At 41.7% G+C, this 26,080-nt stretch overlaps 1 protein-coding gene across 40 annotated transcripts in view; it reads left to right on the top strand.

The window, feature by feature from the left end:
- The window catches only part of PTK2 (protein tyrosine kinase 2), a 344,711-nt gene that overhangs the window by 290,254 nt on the left and 28,377 nt on the right, over positions 1-26,080 (top strand). For 39 of the 40 annotated variants that reach the window (XM_032247027.1, XM_032246903.1, XM_032247076.1 and 36 more), the window contains 3 exons: positions 6,810-6,896; positions 10,228-10,365; positions 11,862-11,993. In XM_032247027.1, coding sequence (XP_032102918.1) covers positions 6,810-6,896; positions 10,228-10,365; positions 11,862-11,993 — 357 coding nt within the window. The remainder of the gene's footprint in view (positions 1-6,809; positions 6,897-10,227; positions 10,366-11,861; positions 11,994-26,080) is intronic. The other variant, XM_032246816.1, reaches the window with a different exon arrangement.

The following is a 26,080-nucleotide window of genomic DNA, read 5'->3' as shown; positions in this document are numbered from 1 at the left end:
CACTTTTTTTCATGGAGGACCATCTTTATTTGAAACAACAGCTGGCAGACATACTGTTCAGAGTTGCATATTTGGTAGATATTTTCTCAGAAGAGAAAGAAGTGAGGCTGTCACTTCCAGGAAAACAACTATTTGTTGTCAGTGATATTTGAGTTTTCAAGCTAAAATTCGAATTTTGAAAAACTTACCATTGTGATCTTGGCAGCATTCTAAATTCTTAGACTGTTGTAGTAAGCTCAGGATGATATTAACATGATTTTTTTTAAAAAAGTGTATGTTGTTTACTGAAATGTGTTGACTTGGGAGGATCTGTATAACACAGTAAATCAGTATCTTCCAAATAACCTACACAGAGGTTACAAAATCACACGAGTAGAAGGTCTATTGAAAGTACAAGATAAAGTAATAGATCTTTTCCCTTTTTTCCCCGCTTAACTCTATGGATTTTAATGTAACAGATGATACCACTTTAAAATTCCACATCGCAACTCATCTTTAAGAAGCTACTACTTGCATGTTGGTGTCGAATCAAAAAACAGTACCACAATTGTGCCCACAGTATGCTGAAATACTCCTCCCTTTTTCAGTTGTACAGCTGTATGATGTTCCTTTTTTCCCGCATATACTGCAACAAAACAGAACATGACAACAGACTGCAGAAACAGATATGAGAACCTTCTGCCTTCATTAAAGCCTAACATTAAAGCGATTTACATAAATGTAGATGGACATGTGTCCTTCTCAGTCTGGTTTGTTTGGTTTTGAGAAAGTAGGTGTTTTTTTAATATGTGATTAGATTATTTTTAAGTGAATTAATGAATACTTTTTAGTATCTGTTTTAATTTCTAACAGTATGAGTGTTGGTAGTTATATTCCAAATAAACAAAAATTCTCAGAGTCCTCAGTAATCTTTAAGAGTGTAAAGGGGTCCTGAAAATGAAATGTTTCAGAATAACTGCCCCAGAACATTGTTCTTCAGCCCTAATCAAACCAATCACAGCATTTTTATGAAAAATGATTTTATAATGTCTTGTTTACTAATCCTGAAATAAAATACATAGGTAATAGAATGACTTACCAATTTCAAAATATCAATGTAGGAACGCTAGTGTTTGGAGACCTAACTGCACAGGAGAAATAAAAGGAAAGTCAATTTTTATAACATTATGCATGCATGTATAAAGCACTCAGGTCTGGTGACATTGGGAGACATGGTTGCATAGCCAGATCCTTACACCTGTTTGTGGACTCACCATGAATATAGCAGTGACTAGCAGACCCCACAGCTTTAACTGATAGGAGTTTCATTGGTCTTGGTGTTTTTCTAGAATGGTAAGAAAATATCGGTAAAGTTTAAATGAAATAAAATTGCCCATCAGTATACACGGTAATTGCTGTTCTGGAGAGTTCAGTGCTTCATAAACTATACAAAGTGTCATGTGTGTTAATATGTAAAGTGGAATTCATTCTGTGTTCAAGCAGCAGGGATTGTATTGTTGCTGTTATTTTACTTACATACAGTAGAGAGAGACAGTAGAAAGTCTTGTGGGAGCTGGGCGTGGTGGCTCGGGCCTTTAATCCTAGCACTTTGGGAGGCCAACACGAGTGGATCACTTGAGGCCAGGAGTTCAAGACCAGCCTGGGCAACATGGCAAAACCCCATCTCTACTAAAAGTACGAAAATCAGCTGGACGTGGTGGTGCACATCTGTAATCCCAGCTATTCTGGAGGCTGAGGCACAAGAGTCACTTAAACTCAGGAGGCAGAGGTAGCAGCGAGCCAACGTCGTGCCACTGCACTGTAACCTGGGTAACAGAACGAGACCCCATCTCAAAAAATAAAAGTATTAGCCGGATTTGACTGCACATGCCTGTAATCCCAGCTACCTGGGAGGCTGAGGCACGAGAATCACTCAAACGTGGGAGGCAGAGGTTGCAGTGAGCTGAGATTGTGCCATTGCACACCAGCCTAGGCGACAGAGCATGACTGTCTCAAAACAAAAAGAAGTCCCTGCAGGATATGAAACAAATCCTGTTGTTCAGGCCTGTCCCCTCATTGCCAGAAATCTCACCTGCTGACATCTACCAGTTAATACCAGTTGTGCAATCATGGAAGGCACCCTCACTAATATAGTTGTCCCTTAATATCTGCAAGGGATGGAGATCAAAATCCACAGACGCATAAATTCTTCATATAAAATAGCCCAGTATTGCATATAACCTACATACATCTTCCAGTATACTTTAGTTTTTTGTTGTTGTTGGCATATTCTGTTTTTGAAATGGAGTCTCACTTTGTTGCCCAGGCTGAAGTGCGGTTGTGTGATCTCGGCTCACTGCAACCTCCGTCTCCTGGGTTCAAGCGATTCTCATGTCTCAGTCTCCCAAGTAGCTGGGATTATAGGCGTCTGCCACCATGCCTGACTAATTGTTTTGTATTTTTAGTAAAGACGGGGTTTCACCATGTTAGTCAGGCTGGTCTCAAACTCCTGACCTCAGTTCATCCACCCACCTTGGCACTTGGCATCACAAAGTTCTGGGATTACAGGCTTGAACCATCATGCCCAGCCCATCTTCCAGTGTACTTCAGATTACTTATAATAACTAATAAAACGTAAATGCTACATTGTTTCATATATATAAATATACACATTTATATAATATATATGTGTGTGTGTGTGTGTGTATTTATTTATTTATCTTTGGAGACATGGTCTCGCTCTGTCGCCCAGGCTGTGGTGCAGTGGTGCAACCTCAGGCCACTGCAACCCCCGCTTTCTGGGCTTAAGTGATTCTTTAGCCTCTGCCTCCCAAGTAGATCGGACTACAGGTGTGAGCCACCATTCCCCAGCTAATTTTTACATTTTTTGTAGAGACAGGGTTTTACCATGTTGCCCAGGCTGGTCTCAAACTCCTGAGCTCAAAGCGATCTACCCCCCTCAACCTCCCAAAGTGCTGAGATTACAGATTTGAGCCACTGCACCAAGCTTACATAGTTACACTTATCTTTTTGTTTGTATTATTGTTTTTGGTTTTTTTTTTTTTCCCCTGTATATTTTCAGTCTGCAGTTGTTTGAGTCCATGGATGCTGGGCCTGCGGATAGGGAGGGCTGACTGTACTCTAAATGCTTCTGAAGGAGCAGTGCCATCCAGTTGAGGACCTCTAGTTTAGAATACCAGTGCCTTCCTTTCTCTCCTTCCTCACTTGGGAGAATTTCAGCAAAAATTCCCTGTGCCATTATTTTGCTTTTTTAAAATCCAAGTTTCTCTCTTGGAGGAGGAAGTGTCATTACTCTGCTAACTCACAGTACTTGCTAGCAGGTGACACTTTTGGACTTGTATGAAAGCCATTTTCAAAGATCTTGACATACATTAATGTATTTAATCTTTATGGCAGCTCCAGGAGGCAGCTGCTGGTTATTGTACTCCTTTTGTTATTGACAGTAGGGAGGCACAGAGAGCTGAAGCACCCTAACTGTGAACACTGGCATTCTCTTAACCACCATACTAACTTACGATTTGTAGAGAACAGAAGCAGAGCTGTTTTACCAATACATTTGCACTCTCCACGGCTGTTGGTTAGCAACATTTGATTTTGTGGTGTCCTTTGTGCAAATATTTTGTCTATCATGAGACGTATTTTCAACTTTTTACCTGTTGTTTTTTATTTTGAAATGGAACCTTGTGTTATTTGCTACCCAGTTAAGACTTTGCATCACTGTGAGATGTTTTACATTGCTTTTGCCATTCTCTGATCTGTTTGTTTTGTATGTTCCTTTTTATTTGCTGAGTCAGAAGTACGCTTGTCATAAAATAGCATCTTGGCACAGCAGATTTTGGAGTCAGGCAGTTTTACCATTACCACCCATATGCCCCTATTTAGATTGCCCAATTAATCTGAGACTCTGTAAAATAGGAGTTATAATATTATTTCATAGCAATGTGGTGATCAAAATTATCCAATTGTATGTGAAGGACATAGTTTAGTACAGACAGAATACAGAGTAAATTGCAACTCTTTTTTTTTCCCCTGAATTTATCAGGAGTGCATCACTGGGCAACTGTCAGCTCTGTTTATTGTTCCAGTTCCCGGCTCTGCCTCCTTCCATTCTTGGACTCTAAGACCATTCAATTCAGGAAACCCTTTCCCCTGCAACCATTATTAATGCTTACATACTAACACATATCTTTAAAACAAGTACAAAGGTAGCCAGACTCTTTTTTTAAAAAAAAACCTCTTTTAACAAAACCACTTTGCAGAACACACTTTGGAAAATTGCCACCCTAGCACACAGAGTAGAGAAAAACCTAGAATGTTCCCTTTATACCCTTTTCCTGTTTGTGGCGTCTTTGGGGGAATTCATGTTCTTATTTAGTTATGTTTAGAGTAGACTATCCGGAGCACTGTTTGAAACGAAAAGGAAGGGTTTTTCACCCTCAGGAATGTAATGGCTTACAATAGCAGGGCTAGAGCAAGCGCAGAAGTACCTGCAACCCAAGGTTGGGTTTGAAAAAGGCCTCCTTAGGAGAGCAGGGGACATATATTTATGTTACACTGGCAAAATGAGGAGCTGCTGCATGAAGTAACATCTAATTGACTGAAAGGATCAGAAGTGTTCTACAGATGGATGGAGGAGACATTCCAGGCAGGGGGACAGCATAAGCAAAGCTGTGGGGAAAATGAGACTGATTTTAGAGACCAGAACATGCTCTGGACCTAACTAGAGCAAAGTGTGTGTTCACCCAGCACTGTGGGAGAGACACACAGGCACTACACCGTTTTCTTTCCTAAGCTTGTTAAGACTTAAATCCATCTCCTTCAATTCTGGACTTAATTTAGCTAGAGAATAACGGGCTTCCACCTTGTTAAATCCCCCAAGGTTTAGAATTTATTGACTTCTTTCAGCCTTCTGTTTCAGACTAAATTGTTCTTTCACTGTGAACTTTGAATTCATTTGTCCCACAAACAAAATGAGAGTTTAAGACCTGGAAGTGACTTTAGAGATCCTCTAGCTCACCCCCCGTCTTATGCATGAGGAACTAGAAGCCAGCCAGTTGCGTCACTTGACCACAGTCACACAACCAGGAATTAGCCAAACAATAGAACACAAATGCATTCTCTCCAGGTCGCAGACTACTGGACAGAGAGCATTTGGGTCCCTCAGGCTCAGAATATTCAGTATCCCATTTTGTTATTAATGATACTTCAATAGCTTTATTTCGATACAATTTACATACCATACAGTTTATCCATTGAAAGTGTGCAGTTCGGCTGGGTGCAGTGGCTCATGCCTATAATCCCAACACTTTGGGGGGTCGTGGCAGGCGGATCATTTACGGCCAGGAGTTCGAGACCAGCCTGGCCAATGTGGCGAAACCCTGTCTCTACTGTAAATACAAAAATTATTCTGGTGAGGTGACAAATGCCTGTAATCCCAGCTACTTGAGAGGCTGAGGCACAAGAGTCGCTCACTACCTAGGAAGCAGTGGTTGCAGTGAGCCAGGATTGTACACTGCACTCCAGCCTATGCAACAGAGCAAGACACTGTCTCAAATAAATGAATGAAGTACAATTCAATGTTTCTTAGTATATTCAGAGTTGTGCAACCATCACCACAGTCAATTTTAGGACTTTTGTTTTTAGTAGAGACGATGTCTCACTGTCCAGGCCAGTCTCAGACTCCTGGGCTCAAGTGATCCACCCACCTCACCCTCCTAAAGTGCTAGGATTACAGGTGTGAGCCATAATGCCTGGCCTAGCACATATTTATCACCCTCAAAATGAAACCCTGTACCCATTAGCAATCTTCCTCTATTTCCTCCTCCTTCCAACCCCTGGCAACCACTTATGTACTTGCTTATGTCCTTGTCTATGTGAATGATATCTTTCCTATTCTAGATATTTCATTAATGAAATCATATGTTGTGCTTTGTGACTGGCTTTTTTCACTTAGAATGTTTCGAAAGTTCATCCATGTTGTAGCATGTGCCAGTACTTCATTCCCTTTGAGTATAAATTATATTCCTTTTATAGATTCACAGCATTTTGTTTATTCATTTATCAGTTGATGGACGTGGACTATTCCCCCTTTTTAGCTATTATGAATAATGCTGTTAAGAACATTCATGTACAGGTTTGTGTTTATTTATTTTTTTTTTTAAAGACACAGTCTCACTGTGTTGCCCAGGCTGACCTCTAATTCCTGGGCTCAAGTGACCCTCCCACTTTGGCCTCCTGAGTAGCTGGTGTACATGTTTTTGTGTGGATATATATTTTTATTTCTCTGTTATATATACCTGAAAGTAGAATTGCTGGATCATATGCTAGTTCTATGTTTAATTTTTAAGGAATAGCCATACTGTCCTCCATAGTGACTGCACCATTTTACATTCCCAACAGATTGGCCTGACTGATTTTAAACTCCTGGCCTGAAGTGATCCGCCTGCCTCAGCCTTCTAAAGTGCTGGGATTACAGGCATGAGCTTCCACACCTTGCCCAAGATTTACTCTTGTGTTTTCTTCTAATAATCTTAGAGTTTTTAACTTTTCATTTAGATCCGTAATCCATTTTGAGTTAATTTTTGTGTGTGTTGGGAGGAAGAGGTCAAACCAGTTTTTCACATGTAGCTATCCAGTTGCCCCAGCATCGTTTGTTGAAAAAACTGTTCCTTCCCCATTGAAATGTCTTAGCACCTTTTAATCATTCTTTTCAACTAAGCGCTATTAGAAAAATAATGTTTTTCTATTTATAAAGCACAGGTTTACCAAAATCAAAGGTTCATTCATGTGATGCTCTGTTGATTTTACAGCCCAGCAGACCAGGTTATCCTAGTCCGAGATCCAGCGAAGGATTTTATCCCAGCCCACAGCACATGGTGCAAGCCAATCATTACCAGGTATGCCAGTCTTTACAGAGAAAAAATGTGTCATTTGATTATTTAGCACTTTTGTGCTAGAGAAGTACATTGTGCATATTCTTATTTGTGTACTTATGAGTATGATTTGGCTGATAGAAAGCTGAGAAAGTGGTTACGGTAATCACTGAGTGAATGTTATCTTAACACCCCACGCAGAAGGCATTTGTTTTTTACTCTGTCTTCAAGTGGGCAGGGCCAGGCCCTGCTGCCGTTCTTAGGTGCTTTTTCATCGACTTGCTATGGCAAAGGACAAGATGAAGCCAGTGGGCACATACTCTTTAGAGGTAATACTGAACTGGACAGTTTTTCTGGAAGGCAAGAATAAAATTCAAAATTTACAGAAACCAGATGAAATACTATACAGACAAGTGTGAAAAGTGTTAGATTTATAGACAAACACCCTGTACAAACTAGAAAAAAATTATCCTTGAAAGAAAAGGACCTGACACAAAGTAAACAATTCATTTGTTTTTGAGAAAAAGGTAATTAACTTTTACTGCGGTTTACCTTACAATGCACTGGTCTTTGTTCCAACAGATAGATACCCCAGTGCATCCCATCCCCACTTCAGGATGCACAGTATCTGACTCTGGCTGTTCCTTTGTGCCCCTTCCCATCAGGCACCTCCTGCCCCAGGAGCAACTGCTCTTCTCACTTCTAGTATCAGAGCTTCAGTCTGTTCTAGAATTTTATATAAATAGGTCATATACAGTGTGTTTTTTAAGGCTTAGCTTTTTTTTTCTCATTGTAATGTCTAGGAATCAAGGTCCTAATGAGGGTGTCAGTACTTGCCTTTCCTATCTGCTTCACAGAGTTGTTGAGAGCATGGTTTAAATTAACACCTCTTCCTCAGTGGATTCTGAGGCAGGTGACTCAGACTTATGTTTTGGGAGACACTGTTCTGAGATGGCCACTTGCCTGGCAGAGGAGTGAATTATTTGAGTTTTCTAGGGCACCTGTCCGTTCATTCAGCAGGGTGGCACTGAATGTTCATCTACTTTCTGCCTATTACTATTCTATATACTGGGAATATGAAGACAAGTAAGGTACAGTACTCTCTTTTCTCACGGTAGGGGCTCACAGGGCCCTGTGTCAGTTTTGATTACTACCAGTTCTATAAGTGAAGAAGTGAGAACCCTGGCCCAGCACAAGGGTCAGAGCAATGGGAGATATGTAGTGGCTTAAAGAAAGAAAACCCATCTCTGTGATTGCTAAGAGACCCTGAGCTCTGGCAAACAAGCAAATGGGCCCCAGGGGAACAGCCCCTGAGCCTGTGCCTGGCTGATATGGAAAGTGAATTGGCCTTGAGTGGGAATTGAATACCAGCATTGTTGAGACAAAACATGACAGCACCTGCTTAATGAGACAGACTGTTAGCAGAGAGACAGTTTTCTTTGTGTCCTAGCAGGCTTGGTCTATGGCACTGTCAAGATTTGAAACTCTAATGTGTATGTTTGTTGCTGGCTGGCTGTCACCAATGCAGTGGAAGCCCCTGAGAGTGGGGACTTGTCTCTACTTTAAGTGCTTAGAACAGTACTTTAAGAACTTAGGACTGGCCGGGCGCGGTGGCTCAAGCCTGTAATCCCAGCACTTTGGGAGGCCGAGGCGGGTGGATCACGAGGTCAAGAGATCGAGACCATCCTGGTCAACATGGTGAAACCCCATCTCTACTAAAAATACAAAACATTAGCTGGGCATGGTGGCGCGTGCCTATAATCCCAGCTACTGAGGAGGCTGAGGCAGAAAAATTGCCCGAACCCAGGAAGCGGAGGTTGCGGTGAGCCGAGATCCCGCCATTGCACCCCAGCCTGGGTAACAAGAGTGAAACTCCGTCTCAAAAAAAAAAAAAGAACTTAGGACTTAACGGTGTAGTAATGAGTGAATAGAGAATTAAGTAAAAGAGTTTTTTTTTCATTGAACTCATGTATGATTAACCGCTCCCAAGACCAAATTTTCCTGTCTTGTAAATGAGACCAGCTATGTTACTTCATGTTTAACCTAAAGAGATCCTTTTACATGGTTAGTATTATGTAGAAAACTGCCTTAGACCATTTTAAAGCTCCTTGTTGTGAAAATTCCTAAATATTTTCTAGCAATAATATGTCCCTTTTCACCAAAACTCATGATGTAGCATTTTGCATTTAGTAGCAGTTTTTATTAAGATATTTTCATTCAAACTGTAAGAACTAACTGTATATCTTACTTGAAAATTCTTTAATTCCATATTGTCCATATGGAATTTTGGAATAAATTAATGCATAGAGACCTAATAAATGTACAAAACCTTTGTTGAAAGATGTGTTGATATTTGGAAATACAGTTTTGGCTGTGCTTTATCTCACTAAAAAATTAACTGACAACCTCCAACAATGTAACACTAGCCTTATGAGGTGTGGAAATTAGTACCGAGTCTGTTCTCTATCTTTCTCCTTATTGAGAGAGGGAACCATGTAAAGAAACTCTTCTTATTTTCCCTCTGCCTTGAAATTTTTCTCTGTGTCCAACTGAATGTCTTCTCTCTGCCTTAGTCATCATTGTTAGAACTTAGGACTTAAAAGGTACAACTTGTCCTACCATCAGCTCCTAGTTCATTAGAGAACAAACATTTGGGAGTTTTTGGTGTGTGTGTTTGCTGTTGTTGTTGTCGTTGTTGTTGTTATTCATGTTGGGGGGTACTGGTTGGTTGGGCAGGAAAGGGGATTTCTATCGGATAGCATGGCACAGCCATTTTTGTGGCTTCCTATTGCTTTTGCATCCAGGAATGATCTGCCCTCGTTATTTCAGTAAGTGTGAAATTCCAAAGAAACAATTTCTTATTGTCTAGTATATATTTGCATTAGCTCTCTAATTCAGCCATAACAAATCTCCTTTCTTGAGACTTTAGTTGAGAGTCTATTTCCTTGCCTTATCAGCTTCTGTAGGCCACCTGCTTGCCTTGCTTCATGGTCCCCTTGCTCCACGTTCCGAGCCAGCAGAATTAACTCTCTCTAACCATTCTTCAGTGATCCCATATCCCTCTCTCCTCTTATGCTTCCCTCTTACACTTTTAAGGAGCCTTGTAATGACATCGAAGTCACTCAGATATCCTGGATACCCTCCCATCCCAAGATCCTTGCCACATCTGCAAAATCTCTTTTGCCATGTGAGGAAACATTCACATGTTCAAGGGCTTAGAACATGGGTATCTTTGTGGGAGGCTGTAATTCTGCCTACCACAGTATTCTCTGCAATCTTAGTTTCCTTTGTGTGTGAAGCAGAACTGTACAGATGTTATAGTCGAACATTACCTTGCCTCCTAACTCATTCACAGGTCTCTGGCTACCCTGGTTCACATGGAATAACAGCTATGGCTGGCAGCATCTATCCAGGTCAGGCATCTCTTTTGGACCAAGCAGATTCATGGAATCATAGACCTCAGGAGATATCAGTGTGGCAGCCCAATGTGGAGGTAAATCAGGTGTCTTGGGCTTCAGTTTGTTAACTTATAAAACATGGCAAAGCTGGGTACTTTAGGAGGCTGAGGTAGGAGGATTGCTTGAGCCCAAGAGTTTGAGACCAGCCTGGGCAACACAGTGACACCCTGTCTTTACAAAAAATAGAAAATTAGCCATGTATGGTGGTATATGCCTGTAGTCCTAGCTACTCAGGAGGCTGGAGTAAGAGGATCTTTTGAGCTTAGGAGGTCGAGGCTGCAGTGAGCCATGATCTTGCCACGATCTTGCCACTGTGCTCCAGGCTGGGGAACAGAGCAAGAGCCTGTCTCAAGAAGAAAAAAAGGTAATAAAGCATGGCTTAAGGCACCTTTTATTTCTAAATCCTAAGATTTATTGATTTTAATGACTTTTTTTTTTTTTTTTTGAGACAGAGTCTTACTCTGTTGCCCAGGCTCAACTACAGTGACACGATCAGAGCTCACTGCAACCTCCACCTCCCAGGTTCAGCAATTCTCCTGCCTCAGCCTCCCAAGCAGCTGGGATTATAGTCAGGAGTCACCACGCCCAGCTAATTTTTGTGTTTTTAGGTAGAGATGGGGTTTTACCATGTTGGCCAGGCTGATCTTGAACTCCTGACCTCAAGTGATCTGCCCGCCTCAGCCTCCCAAAGTGCTGGGATTACAAGCATGAGCCACGACACCCAGCCCAATTTTAATGACTTAATTCAAAGGCCAGGATACCCCATCTACTCAAATGGTTCCTGGTTTCATGAACTTTTTATTAACTAAAAGAAATACCCAAGGAGCAATGCTAAAATCATTAGTTCATTTACTTGAAAGACAGATCCCTAAGTTGAATATAATCAGCATACATGGAAGACAGAGCATTCAGTTCTTTGGACCATGTTAATTTTTACGAAATTTTCCTGATAAAACCAAGAACTACTCCTAGATTTTAAAATTTTGAACTGGGTACAGTAACAGATGCCCATAGTTCCATCTGCTCAGGAGTCTGAGGTAAGAGGCTAACTTGAACCCAGGAGTTTGAGACCAGCCTGGGCAACATAGCAAGACCCCCATCTCATTAAAAAGAAAAAAAAATTAATGATTTGAACGAAAGAGTATCTATAGTCTGCTGATTCCTGTTCTTCTATGTAATATTTGATACTCTGTAACATGTATCATATTTCAGCCTTCTGTTACTTCCGGATTGTTTCTACTTTTTAATATAGGTAACAACGTATTCTTTGCACATATCTTGTGTTATTTCTTCAAAATAGACCCCTACAAGTGAATCTGTGAGCTAAAGGGTTGTATACTTTTTAAAGATGCTTGACACACATTAAATCGCACCCTCTAGAAAAGTTACCCCCGCAAGCACACTGTGAGAGATCCTATTTCCACCACACTTGCTGTTTTGCTTATCTTTTCTTGAATGACACATAAAACAGTGTGGGAGCATAGGAACAGACTTAGGAGACTGGACATGCTGTTTTCCACTCTTCTTTCAGGACTCTACAGCATTGGACCTGCGAGGGATGGGGCAAGTGTTGCCAACCCACCTGATGGAAGAGCGGCTAATCCGACAGCAACAGGAAATGGAAGAAGATCAGCGCTGGCTGGAAAAAGAGGAAAGATTTCTGGTAATTGTGTTTCAGAAAGGCTTCTTCAACTTTTTAGACCCTTTTACAGTCTACTATATTGCGAATTATTGCAAAATGGTATCTTTCAAGGAAGGAGAGCTAGTTTTACAGCTACTCCTTAAAACTTGCAATAGGCCAGGCCACAGTGGCTCACACCTGTGATCCCAGCACTTTGGGAGGTTGAGGCAGGCAGATCACCTGAGGTCAGGAGTTCAAGACTAGCCTGGCAAACATGGTGAAACCCTGTCTCTACTAAAAACACAAAAAGTAGCTGGGGATAATGAGTGTGCCTGTAATCCCAGCTGTTTGGGAGACTGAGGCAGGAGAATCACTTGAACCAGGAGGCAGAGGTTGAAGTGAGCCGAGATTACACCACTGCACTCCAGCCAGGGCAACAAGAGCAAAATGCTATCTCAAAAAAAATAAAAAACATGCAATAATATAGCTGGATGTGGTGGCTCATGCCTGTAATCCCAACGCTTTGGGAGGCCAAGGCAGGAGGATCACTGGAGTTCAAGACCATCACGGGCAACATAGCAATACCCTGTCTCTACAAAAAAATAAAAATTAGCCAAACATTGTGGCTTACACATGTAGTCCCAGATACTTGGGAGACTAAGACAGGAGGATTGTTTGAGTCCAGGAGTTCTAGATTACGGTAAGCTACGATTGTGCCACTGCACTATGACAGATCCAAAATCCTGCATCCGAAACCCTTAAGGGCCAGGTGTGTTTCAGAATTCAGTATTTTTAAAATACTAAAATGTTAGTGTAATATGCTGAACATTATACACTATTTAAGACTCTAATAGCATCCCAGAGTTAAAATCACTAGGGTTTCTATAGCAAAATGGAAATAATCACATTAACAGTTAAATAAAGATTATAAAATGCCTCATCTGTTCAGGTTTTACTACCACATTAGTTTTTTTCAAACATGAAGCACATTCTTTAATCCCAGCACTTTGGAAGGCCGAGGCGGGTGGCTCACGAGATCAGAAGTTCAAGACCAGACTGGTCAAGATGGTGAAACCCCATCTCTACTAAAAATACAAAAATGACCCGAGTGTGCTGGCACACGTCTGTAATCTCATGTGTTTGGGAGGCTGAGGTAGAGAATTTCTTAAACACAGGAGGTGGAGGTTGCAGTGAGCCGAGATTGCACCACTGCACTGCAGCCTGGGCGATGACAGAGAGAGACTCTGTCTCACAAAACAAACAAACAAAAAAAACACAGTTAACATTTTTAGCACTTTTTAGATTTTGGAAATGAGGATCAAGGAATGTGGACCAGTCCCTTTATTATCTTCATTTTAGCAGATCAGGAAATAGAGACCCAGAGAGCCCCTGGGCCGCAGAGCAAGACTCTGTCTTTTTAAGAAAAAAAAAACAAAACTTGCAATAATGGGTTATTTGCTTTTTAAATTATCTTTCAGGGATAAATTTCTCTAAAATTTTAATAGTCATTACGGGCTCAGAAATGTGAGCATTTGTTTGGTTTTTGCATTACCGCATTGTTTGACCAGAAACGGCTCCTGTTTCAGTGTCAGCTTACATACAGAAACTATTACATCTTGCCACTGCAGGCTGTGTAACACGACAGCTAAGATTTGCCTTCCTGGCATTTATGAGTGATGTGAACTTCCTCCCGGATGTGATACACATGAGAAATATCTTTCTTCAGGCAACCTTATTGAAAAACCCTTCAGAAGTCCCTTGGGGACAGAGAGGAAGTGGTGGGACAGAGCAATCTCTGTATGTTACTTGATACAAAGGTCCTTTTAGACTTCACGGCCCCTGCTGTCCGCACTTCTATTCCATCAGCCTCAGAAGTAAGGACTGTGAGAAGCCATTCCCCACTCTCCTTGAACCCTGAATAGCTCTTTCAGTTTTCCTATAGTTGCCTCAATCGAATTATGGCTGAAAGAAGCCAGGATTCGTAATTTTGAGCCAGTAACTTTACCTGGTCTCTCATGCTTTGCATCGTTAAACATTCACTCACACCAACTTTGTGTTAAATTTAACTAATTTAGAATTTTGCAAGCATAGGGTAAAACTTTTCTTCTAAATTAGAGCAAATCTTGAGATTGTGAGACAAATGGCAAAAAAAAAAAAAAAAAGTAATTTTTGACCTGGCACAGTCAGTCATGCCTGCAGTTCATCTCAGCACTTTGGGAGGCCAAGGTGGATGGATCATTTGAGGCCCTGAGTTTGAGACCAGCCTAGCCAACATGGTGAAACCCTGTCTCTACTTAAAAAAAAAAAAAAAATTAGGCCGGGTACAGTGGCTCATGCCTGTAATCCCAGCACTTCAGGAGGCAGAAGCCAGCTCATCTCCTGAGTTCAGAAGTTCGAGACCAGCCTGGCCAACATGGCAAAATCTCGTGTCTACTAAAAATACAAAAATTAGCCAGGTGTGGTAGTACATGCCTGTAATCCCAGCTACTAAGAAGGCTGAGGCAGAAGAATTACTTGAACCCAGGAGGCAGAGGTTGCAGTGAGCCAAGATGGCACACTGCACTCCAGCCTAGGCAACAGAGCAAAACTCTGTCTCAAAAAAACAAAAACAAAAATTAGCTGGGCAGCTACTCAGGAGATTGAGACTTGAGAATTGCTTCAACCCAGCAAGCAGTGGTTGCATTGAGCTGAGATTGCACCACTGCACTCCAGCCTGGGTGACAGAGTAAGACTCTGTCTGGGGGGAAAAAATTTGTTATTATTTACTGCCACTAATCTGAGTGAGTTAATTTGGATATTATATCTATTCTAAGAACATATCTACTGTTCTCTAGCCATACATTTTAAATCTTTTTTTTTTTTTTTTTTCCAGATACCCTCTTTCACCAGATAGCATTGATTTGTATTTTGAAAAGTAGATGTTATAAATTCTCCAAATTAGAGTTCTTGTATTTCGGTCCTGCATATGACTGCATTTGGACAAAGGGTTTGCTGCCAAATGTTGTGGAATGTCACTGCTGTGATGTTGCTCTGACAAAGTAGAACATCAGGTAGAGAGGAGGACCCTGTGTGTCACTGGGGGGACTTGGGGGAGGCAGCAGAGTATAGATAGCATTTGAGCAAGGCTTAAAAGAGAAATTGGAATTTAGGTAATGTCATGGGGTCAAAAGGCTATATTCCATTCAGACACAGTGACTGTAATCTCAGCTACTCAGAAGGTTGAGGCAGGGGGATCGCTTGAGCCTAGAGGTTTGAGACTAGCCTGGGCAACATAGCAAGACCCTGCAGCAAAAAAAGATAAATACATAAATAAGCAAGCAAGCAAATAATAAGTCCTAAAGGGAGGAGGATCAAGTACCCAGAATTCCTGCAGTATATTATCTAAAATGTCTAATCTCCAACAAAAAAATTACAAGACATACATACATACAAAGGAACAGAAATATATATGAATGATAGACAAACAAACAAAAAAAACACTGTTCTGACCAGACAGGTGGCTCACACCTGTAATCCCAGTACTTGAGGAGGCTGAGGCAGATGGATCATCTGAGGTCAGGAGTTCCAGACCAGCCTGGCCAACATGGTGAAACCCAATCTATAGTAAAAATACAAACCTAGCATGCCTCTAATCCCAGCTACTTAGGAGGCTGAGGCAGGAGAATCACTTGAGCCCGGCAGGCAGAGATTATTGTAAGCCGAGATCATGCCACTGCACTCCAGCCTGGGTGACAAAGCGAGACTCCCTCTCAAAAGACTGTATTCTAAGAACTTCCTGTAGCTGGATGTGACCAAAGCAATATTTATTGAGCCAGTGAACGTACCACCATACAGTGTTAAACATCTAAATGTTTGTTGAATGAAAAATAAAAACAAGTAATGCACAAACCCGGGGGAAGTAGATGCATGAATAAATTAAAATTTAATGTACATAAAAGTCACAGGGGACCTTTTAAAACTCAGTTCCCTGGGACTAGAGAACAGCAGTAGCTCTGGAGAGGCCAAGGACCTAGAGTGATAACAAGCACCCCAGTTGATTTTGAGACATCTGGTACCAAAGTCACTCTCTGATCTTAGGCCTGGCAATGCTTTTCAAGATTTGAAGCAGATGGCATCTTAGAAAGATCACCTTAGGCCAAGTGCAGTGGCTCACGCCTGTAATCCCAGCTACTCAGGAGACTGCAGCAGGAGAATTGCTTGAACGCAAGAGGCAGAGGTTGCAGTGAGCTGAGATTGTGTCACTGCACTCCAGCCTGGACAACAACAGAGTGAGACTCCGGAAAAGAAAAAAAAAAAAAGATCACCTTGGCCTTGACTTGCTGACTGATGGCTCAGAGGGCAAGATAGGAAATGCAGAGATCTGTTAGGAAGTTGAGTGGTCATTCAAATACGTGACAGGAGGGTCTGAGCTAGAAGAGGCAAAGTAGGGGGGAGCAGAGAAGACAGACTTAAAACACAAGATTTGGTGAATTGGTATAGGAAGTCAAGAGGAAGGAAGAATCCAGGACAGGAATCATAGCATTGGTGTCACCAAAAGTAACATTGTGCCACCAAATGAAACAGAAGTCAGAAGGAGGAGTTTATGTCAGGGAAACATGATCATGCCAGGTTTGGACATTTTGGATATGCAAATGGGAATACAGAGGAGGCAGCTGTATAGGGCATAGAGCCCAGAGGAGGTGGTCTGGGCTGGAGATTCAGATTTTTAGACATCTACATGGAAAGCTTAGCACACTGAAAATAACACCTGTTGCAGGTGTAGCATGAGGACCACCCTGACCATCTGTCAGTTGGAAGGTAGTGTGTGTTGGATGTAGAAGCTCTCGTGACACTGTTGAGTGGTGATGGTGGCAGATAGGTCTCTGGATATGCACACACATGCTTTACGGTCCTTCATTTGGTGAAGAGACTCTAACACTGATAATTATATCTCGTTGTGGTCCTTTTTATGCTGCGTATATGTAAAGATTACTGTTGGGTTTCCATGGTGTCTGCTATTTACAAGCTTGTTTCTGTGTCTTGCCCTCTGGCATGAGCTAGGCCCAAAGCTATTGGTCTGTGTCCTTGCAGCTACCAGGCCAGGCTGAGGCACCTACTTTTAGGTTAATCAGTGCGTTGTTGAAGCTGTGTATCAGAAGTCTATCAGTCCTCTTAGACCAAGGAGCTTTCCAGTACAGGGCTTCTCAAACTGCATGGAAGGGCCATGCAGTTTTTAAACCATTAGAGACCAATATTCTTATAAAACTTAAAAATAATTGACTAGAAAAAGACATAAAAATATAAGCCAGCCTTTTTTGACAGTCCAAACATTATGGTTTCTAATTGCTGTAAAAAATGTCTAAAGATGCTTATCTTCTGTTTTCATCTTCGTAAACTGGTTCATTCCCAGGCCTACCCAGGCCTACTGCTCTGGTCCTGCCATTTAATTCAGTAAGGTCAGTTCTGCACCCTGTTAGATGAGCTATGTTCTCATTTGAAAAATGAACTTGCTTTCTCAGTAGTATTACCCAAATTTTAGATCAAAACAGATGTCTGTTGAATCCCTTGTGTTTTCAGAGATCACATCATTTCTTACGGTTACTATTGCAAGTCATTTCTGTTACTTTTTGTGTACTACAGTGGGTAAGGAGTCTCTCCTCTGGATCTCTTCATAATCTGAACAGCCCTGCACAGAATGTATTTTATGGCGGTAGCCCAGGTACTCTTGCCCAAGGTCTCATGGTCCCACAGCAGATACTCTGTACTATACCAAGCTCCCCACCCCCTTTTTTTTTTTTAAATTTAGACAAAGTCTTACTCTATGGCCCTGGCTGGAGTACAGTGCCGCAGTCCTAGTTCACTGCTTCCTCAACCTCCTGGGCTCAAGCCATTCTCCTGCTTCAGCCTCCTTCCTGAGTAGCTGCGACTACGGGCATATGCCACCAGGCGTGGCTCATTTTGTATTTTTTTATAGAGATAGGGTCTCACTGTGTTGTCCAGGCTGGTTTCAAGCTCCTGGGCTCAAGCCATTCTCCCACCTCAACTTCACAAAATGTTGGGATTACAGGTGTCAGCCACCACACCTGGCCTCATTCTCCCTTCTCTTGTTCCCAGGTCAGATACTGTCCTTTCTGACAGTTCTGTGCCTGCAAATATACCTTATGAAAGCTGTCTTAGAAAGCAAGTGCCAGAGAGTGCTGGCGGCCTTAGTTAGAGCCTCAATTGGTTGAAAGGGCTTTCTTTCCTATTGGGCTTTCTTTCCTATTGGGCATTGCTTAAAAATAGAGTAACTTTGCAACTTACTTTTTATTACTGTGTGCACAATGATTTCCTAATGTGGTACTATGCTAAAAACAGAATTTTAATTTTAAATGAGAAAGCCCTATCTGTATAAAGCCTGCTTTGTGTTTTGAGAAAGAAATATGTGAGTATTTTTCCCTCACACAGCAGATCCAGTCAGTCTGAATGAAAACTAAATGCTGAGATGGGGAACTAGCGAGAAGTGGCGAGAGGCTGTCTTGTCTGAAGCCAGACTGCTGTCCTACTTCTGCTATGCAGCAAAGTCACAGCTCTCTTGTTTTTCCCCTCATACCAGATTCCAGATTTGAAAGCAATACAGTATAGTGAAAGGAGAAAAGACTGAGCTATAAGCTTTAAATTTGAAGTTTTCTAGAGCTATATCAACATGAGGCTCAACTGTTTATTGATGTGTCCCCACAACCTAGAACAAGGCCTTCACTGGCTGTGAGGTAACCAAAACTCTCATCTGCTCCTGGTGAGAATGTCCCTTTTACCTGCAGCCCAACAGTTCCTCTTCTGGTAATACTTAACAGAATTATGAGCATGTACCCATACATAAAAGAATGTTCATAACAACATTTATTTGTGGTATCCAGGAACTGGAAATAACCTACCTACTTGCCTGTTAATATCAGAATGGATAAATATTCATTCAATGAAATACTACACAACAATAAAAAAGGACAGATTCCCACTTACTGACATAATGTTCACAAAAGATGTCAGACACAGAAGAGTTCATATTCTGCAGTCCTTTTATATGAAATTCAGAAACAGGCAGGAACAGTCCATGGGGCGAGAAGTCAGAGCAGTGGTCCCTTTGGGGAGTCTGGGGTAGGTATCAGCTGGGCAGGGTATGCTGGATTGCCTGCTGAGGTGTCTTGATCTGAGTGGTGTGCTATGTGGGTGTGCACATAAATAAAAATATGTTGAGCTTTACACTCAGGATTTTTGTACTTTATTGTACATTAGTTACAATTACATTTTTTTTTAAAAGAAAAACTGCATACCGGTGGGGAAAATAGTCAGAGTGCCCCAAACATTCTTTATTTCCGTGATCCATTTATATAAGATTTTAAATAAAAGTTGCATAATTTTATCTTCGGTGGTGGTGGTGGTGGTTGAGACTGGGCCTCACTGTCACCCAGGCTCACATGCAGTGACACAGTCATAGCTCACAGCAACCATCTACCAACCTCAGCCTCCTGAGTAGCTGGGACTATGGCAGGCCACTACACCTAGCTAATTTTTATTTTTATTTGTTTTTTTTTTTTTTTAGTAGAGACAAGGTCCCACTATGCTGCTTTTGCGGTCTCAAATTCTTAGAGTCAAGCAATCCTCCCACCTTGGTCTCCCATAGTACTGGATTACAAATATGAGCCACTGTACCTAGCCAGTTTTATCTTTGATACACTGTCTTTAGATCTAGAATATTCCGTAAGGGGGCAACAAGAGGATTTTACTCCATTCAGTAGCAGCAACAAGAGGAGAATCTATTCTTTTTTTTTTCTTCTTATTTTCTTAAGACAGGGTCTTACTCTGTCACCCAGGCTGAAGTGCAGTGGCACAATCTTGGCTCACTGCTGGGTTCAAGTGATTCTCCTGCCTCAGCCTCTCTAGTAGCTGGGACTACAGGCACGTACCACCACGCCCAGCTAACTTTTATATTTTTAGTAGAGATTTCACCATGTTGGCCAGACTGGTCTCAAACTCCAGACCTAAGGTGATTCCCCCCACCTCAGCCTCCCAAAGTGCTGGGATTACAGGCATGAGCCACTGTGCCCAGCCGAGAATGTGTTCTTTCTGATTGGCTGTCTTTGGCTGCATTGCTCTTCAATTCCCAGTTGGCACTCATCTTTCCATTCAGGACATCTGTGTATGCTGTATGAAAAACGGAAAGCTCAAGCATTTATTTCATTCACAGAACACAAGTAGATTTTATATAGCTAAGCCTTTCTCGTTTTAAAATTAAAATCCTATCTTTAGGAAAATACATTAGAGAATTATGCATTAAAAAGTCATTTGAAATTTATATGAAAATAAAAATAGATTAATGTAAATGCATGAAACACGGTACCTTACTCTATAGTTAAAAATATGAATGAGTTACATTTTTTGTTTAAGTAAAACAGTAAATATTTCCTGCCCATAGAAGGTACTTACTGTCTGTTGACTGATAGAAGCCTACCTCCACTGTTTAAGAGCTGTGTTGTCCCAAGCAACTAAATCTTTCTAAACTTCAGATCTCTCATCTATAATATATCTCTTGTGCCTTGGATATTAATTGAAGCATTCCTTCAGCAGATAGTTACTACACCTCTATGTGCACAATGCTGCCAGGCACTTCTTTAATTCTGATAATGACTGACTGAGGTAGGTGTTAATTCTACCTATTTTACGGGTGAGGAACTAGGCCCAGAGAGGTTATGCCTTGTCCAAAGGGGCATGGACCATCAGTTCACTAGAAAAATGCACAGGGCATTGATTTCCTCCACCTGTTTGTCCGGTGTTCTACCAGATAACAGAGATGCAGCAGTGAAGCAGACAGCTTCATATGTCTTCATGGAACTTAGCATCTCGTGATAAGAAATAGAATGTTCAACTATTTGGGGAAAGGAAGGAGAATCAAATCACAACAATATATTATACAGTATTTTCTTTATGAATTGATTGAGAGTTTGTTTTGTTTTGTTTTGTTTTGAGATGGAGTTTCACTCCTGTTGCCCAGGCTGGAGTGCAGTGGCATGATGTCGGCTCACTGCAGCCTCCACCTCCTGGGTTCAAGCAGTTCTCCTGCCTCAGCCTCCCAAGTAGCTGGGATTACAGGCATGCACCACCACGCCTGGCTAATTTTTTGTACTTTTAGTAGAGACGGGGTTTTTCCATGTTGGTCAGGATGGTCTCAAACTCCCGAGCTCAGGTGATCCGCCCACCTCGGCCTCCCAAAGTGTGGGGATTCCAGGCGTGAGCTACCGCGACCAGCCAGTTGAGAGTTTTAAAATGGTAATACAGTGATACAGATACAGTCAGTATCACATATTACTGACATAGGTGAAAATCAGGACAGCCTTGAGCAATTTGGAAACTTTTAGCAAGATTTTTCAAGTGTTCTAACCCTTTGACTTAGTAATTCCTTTCTTAGAAATCTGCTCCAGGCCAGGTATAGTTGTAGGGACAGCAAGGTCACTTGAGCACGGGAGTTTAAGACCAGCCAGGATAACAGTGAGAGCCCCATCTATAAAAGAAAAAAAAAAGAAATCTGTCCAAGGGAAATAATCAGGTGCTTAGTCTGAGATTTGTATATAAAGGTATTTATCTACAACCTATTTATAAAAGATTTTGAAAATGACCCAAATGTCCAACAGTAAAAGAACTATTTATTTTAACTTTTTTATGGCGCCAACCTAGTACTTTGCAAATATTAACTTCTTTCATCCTCCTAACAATCCTGTATATTGGTTACAGTTACTGTTCCATTTTAGAGATGAAGCAGTTGAGGCCCAGGTCACACAGCTTGTAAGGTCTGGAGCCTGATTTGAACCCAGGCCACCTGGTGCCACAGCTCACACCCTTCTCTACCATTGTCTATTTTACGATGATATTCATGCGGTGGAATATTGTGCAGCCTTAAGCATTGTTTTGTCAGTTGACTCTGTATAAATATTACATGAAGGCTGCAGAATCTTAGGATGTGGTTACATGTTGGTAAATATACATTTACACCACAGTATTAACTGATGATAATTACTTTTACATTTTCATTATGCCATAATATTAAGTAATGATAATTACTTCCAAAGGGTAAGGTTGAGTGATTTGTAGTTTTTTCATCTATTTTTTGTAGTATCTTAATTTTTCTACAGTAAGTGCATGTTTCTTTTGTTAGATTATTGACTACCGAGGATATATACAATATTTTAAAATAACCAAAATCATATAACTATTAAATGACCATATCATAAGTTGCACCCGTTGGGTCTTTTGTTTTCTTAGACTATAGCTCTCCCAGCTACTCCAGAAACTGAGGTGGAAGATTGCCTGAGGCCAGGAATTTGAGGCTGTAATGCACCATGATTGTGCCTGTGAATAGCCGCTGCAGTCTGACCTGAGCAGCAGATCAAGACCGTGTCTCTTAAAAATAATAAAAGACTGTTGTCCTTCCTGCTTCAGTAGAGTCAAACCTGATCACCTCCACCCACCCTCTGTTTAGAGCCCTTCAACAGGACACCTAAGCAGACCTAGCTCCCAGCTGGTCCCTCAAGTGAATAGGCAGATGGGAAAGGATAGTTTCAGGCCTTTTAAGAGTTGCAAGAGGGCCGGGCACGGTGGCTCACGCCTGTAATCCCAGCACTTTGGGAGGCCGAGGCGTGTGGATCACAAGGTCAAGAGATCGAGACCATCCTGGTCAACATGGTGAAACCCCGTCTCTACTAAAAATAAAAAAAAAAAAAATCAGCTGGGCATGGTGGCACGTGCCTGTAATCCCAGCTACTCAGGAGGCTGAGGCAGGAGAATTGCCTGAACCCAGGAGGCGGAGGTTGCGGTGAGCCGAGATCGCGCCATTGCACTCCAGCCTGGGTAACGAGCGAAACTCCGTCTCAAAAAAAAAAAAAAAAAAAACAGTTGCAAGAATAGTACGGAGAAGTCCCACCTTCCCTTCACCTGGAGTCCCCAGTTGTTAACATTTGACCTCATTTGCTTTGCATATTTGTACCTACCGTTTTTTGTTTTTTTTTTTTAACTATTTGGAAGTAAATACCAGATATCCTGCTTTTTACTTTTAGATAGTTCATTGTGAATTTCCTAAAAGCAAGGATGTTCTACATAACCACAGCCGAGTTATCAATGTCAGGAAATTAACAATAATATGATACTATTTGCTAATCAACAGACTTTGTTTTACCAGTTGTCCACAGAATGTCATTTCTAGAAAAAAGTCCTGGATCTTGAGTTGTATTTACTTATTACATCTCTTGAGTTTCCTTTAAGCTTGAACAGTCCTTGGTCTTCCCAAAATCTTTCCTGACCTTGATATTTTGTTAACTAATGTTCTGTGAATTGTCAATCTGAAGTTCTGTCAAGCACATTTTCTCAAAGTTCATTGTGTTTTGGAATATTTTTCTTAAGTATATCTGGGATGTTTAGGACCCACAAAGTTGCTTCTTCATTCAGGCAGTGAACCCCAGCATTCGATGGAATAGAATCTGTGAGTTCTTCTCCGTGGAATAGGGCCACCCCAGTGAGTTTCCCTTCAGTTGTCAGTTGGAATCAATGGTTGAAGTATTATGTGTGCTTGCCTGGTTTCCGTTCTGTCTATTCATGTCTATCTTACCTGTCAGAGAAGATTCTATCCTAGAAGTCAGTGACTACCTCCCTCTGAATTTTCTCTTGAGCTGTATTTCACACCCAGCTACAGCTGTCCACATGTAATGGGATAGTCCTCTCTGGTAAAAAACACAGCATACTTTCTGTCCCAGTCGCCAATTGCATGCCTCTGGGTTTGACTTCCCCTGTGTGGGCACTAGTTATATATATATATATATCACATCAGCAGAAAGAATTCATTTTTTAAATTTTCGTTCCTTGGTATTATAGTGTGTATAAACACAGTACAGTATTTTAAGTTATGCTCTTCAGAGTTCAGAAATATTTATTCTGAACTTTCCTGGTTTATTGAGTTCTAACATAGCGGAGTCTTGGTCATTCACCCAGGCTGGAGTGCAGTGGCGCAATGATAGCCCACTACGGCCTCAAGCTCCTGTGCTCAAGCCATTCTCCCACCTCAGCTTCTCCAGTAGCTGGGACTCAGGCACACACCATCATGCCCAGCTAATTTTTAAAATTTTTTTCTTTGTAGATATGAGTTCTCACTATGTTGCCCAGATTGGTCTTGATATCCTGGCCTCAAGGGGTCCTCCCACCTCAGCCTCCCTAATAGCTAAAATTACAGGCACACGCTACCACACCCAGCACTGCATTTGAGGATTTAGGTCATTTTCCACCTATATTTAGCTATTGTTTTTTATTTATTTATTTATTTATTTAGAGACAGAATTTTGCTCTGTCACCCAGGCTGGAGTGTAGTGGCACAATCTGAGCTCACTGCAATCTCTGCCTCCTGAGTAGCTGGTACTACAGGCGCATGCCACTACACCCAGCAAGCTTTTTGTATTCTTAGTAGAGACAGTGTTTCACCATGTGGGCCAGGATGGTCTTGATCTCCTGACCATGTGATCCACCCACCTCAGCCTCCCAGAGTGCTGGGATTATAAGCGTGAGCCACCGCACCCGGCCTTAAATGAATATTTTTACATTAAAGGGAACTTTTTTTTTAATGTAGTAGCTTGAAAGTTAATTCATTCAACCCCAATATGTTGAGTGTGCTCCAGCCAGTAACTAAGGTTATGGGGCTGATATACATGAGCTATTTTGTAATTCTGTTGAATGAACAGATAACAAGAAAGTTGTGACTTTTGCCCTCTTTGCTTACTCCCTGCTATCAGGACTACCTATTTTCTTTCAGGATGCCTCTGATTATTAGTACGTTCTTCCATAAGTAATCCAAAATCTGCCCTAAATTCAGGGACAACACACAAGTTTCACCCTTTCCCACATGGAAACCCTGAGGACTGTTAACAACAATCAGCCATAGCCCCCTTTTAGTGATTAGCCATCAGGAGCTCCTTCACCCACTTCCTGGTAGGACCTGTTCTCAGACCTCAGCGTTCACTACCTCCAGGCACTGTGCCTGGGAGGGAAGGAAAGGGGGAAGGGAAGAAGTAGGCACAGGACCGGGCAGCGCCTCTGTCCTGGAAAGTTCACCTCTGCCATCAGAGGATTGCTCTTACCTTAATTGTGGCTGTGTCCTTTACCAACTTCCCACTACACCTTGGCACCCACAACTGACCCCAGGCTTTGATTAGAGACAGTTAAAACAGAAGGCAAAAAGACTGGTAGGAACTGCTATAATGAAGAGAGTTTGGGCTACAGCACTGGAACTGGAAAAGAAGGGAGAGGTGAAGCTCATTTCTCCATCCCCTGCCCAGCGATTGATTGCAGATGTTCTCAGGGGCAGGCTCAGATGTGGGAAATAGGAGATACGAAGACAAATCAGACATCCAGATGCTCCATCTCTAATGAGGGAACTAATTACTGCATGGTATGTGCCAACACAGAGATATCTGTAAGGCACAGACTAAGAAGCAACCAGCTCTGCTTGAAGAGGGAAACATGCTACCATGAAAGGGTGTGTGGCTGCGCCTTGAAGAGTGAAAGAAGTTTTGCAGGCAGAAGTATGTGGCCAGTGTTCTTGGGCCAAGGGGAGGCCGGAGCCACTGTGGCTGAAGGCTCCACAGAACCTGTACTGCAGGAGCATGGGGTTGTTTTCATGAGGAAAAGCCTTGCTGCCCTGCTCCTTCACCATAAAGACATATATCCTACTTTGTTTTTTCTGATATTTGGTGAAATTTCTGTGCCATTATTTATATAAAATCTAGATTTCTCTGGCTGGTTTCTATATTCTAGATGTAGTGTGGGAAAATAGTCTCATAACTGAATTCATTTGCTGCTTTGGCAAGACAGCCAAATCTGTATAAGCCGTATTCTGTCAGGAAGCAGAAAGTAATGCCTTATATTTTTATCCTGGGATTGAGGGTCTCTCAGTGAAGAAGAAAGCCTGCTGTGCTACTTGGAGTAGAAGTGGACTGCAAGTTCTCCAGCACCGGGTGGGACAGGGTACAGGTGCCAGTCTGTAAGCTGTGTGTGTGTGGAGAGGAATGGGCTTCTTCCCAAGGCAGCCAGCCTTCGTTCATCATCACTGGACTTTTTTTGAAACTGGGAAACTTTCAGCT

This window comes from Sapajus apella, unplaced genomic scaffold (genome assembly GCF_009761245.1).
Source record: "Sapajus apella isolate SASKATOON/1434 unplaced genomic scaffold, GSC_monkey_1.0 scaffold3, whole genome shotgun sequence".
NCBI classification, from domain to species: Eukaryota; Metazoa; Chordata; class Mammalia; order Primates; family Cebidae; genus Sapajus; species Sapajus apella.
The sequence above is the reverse complement of the archived record's forward strand: the minus strand, read 5'-3'. Positions and strand labels throughout refer to the sequence as shown.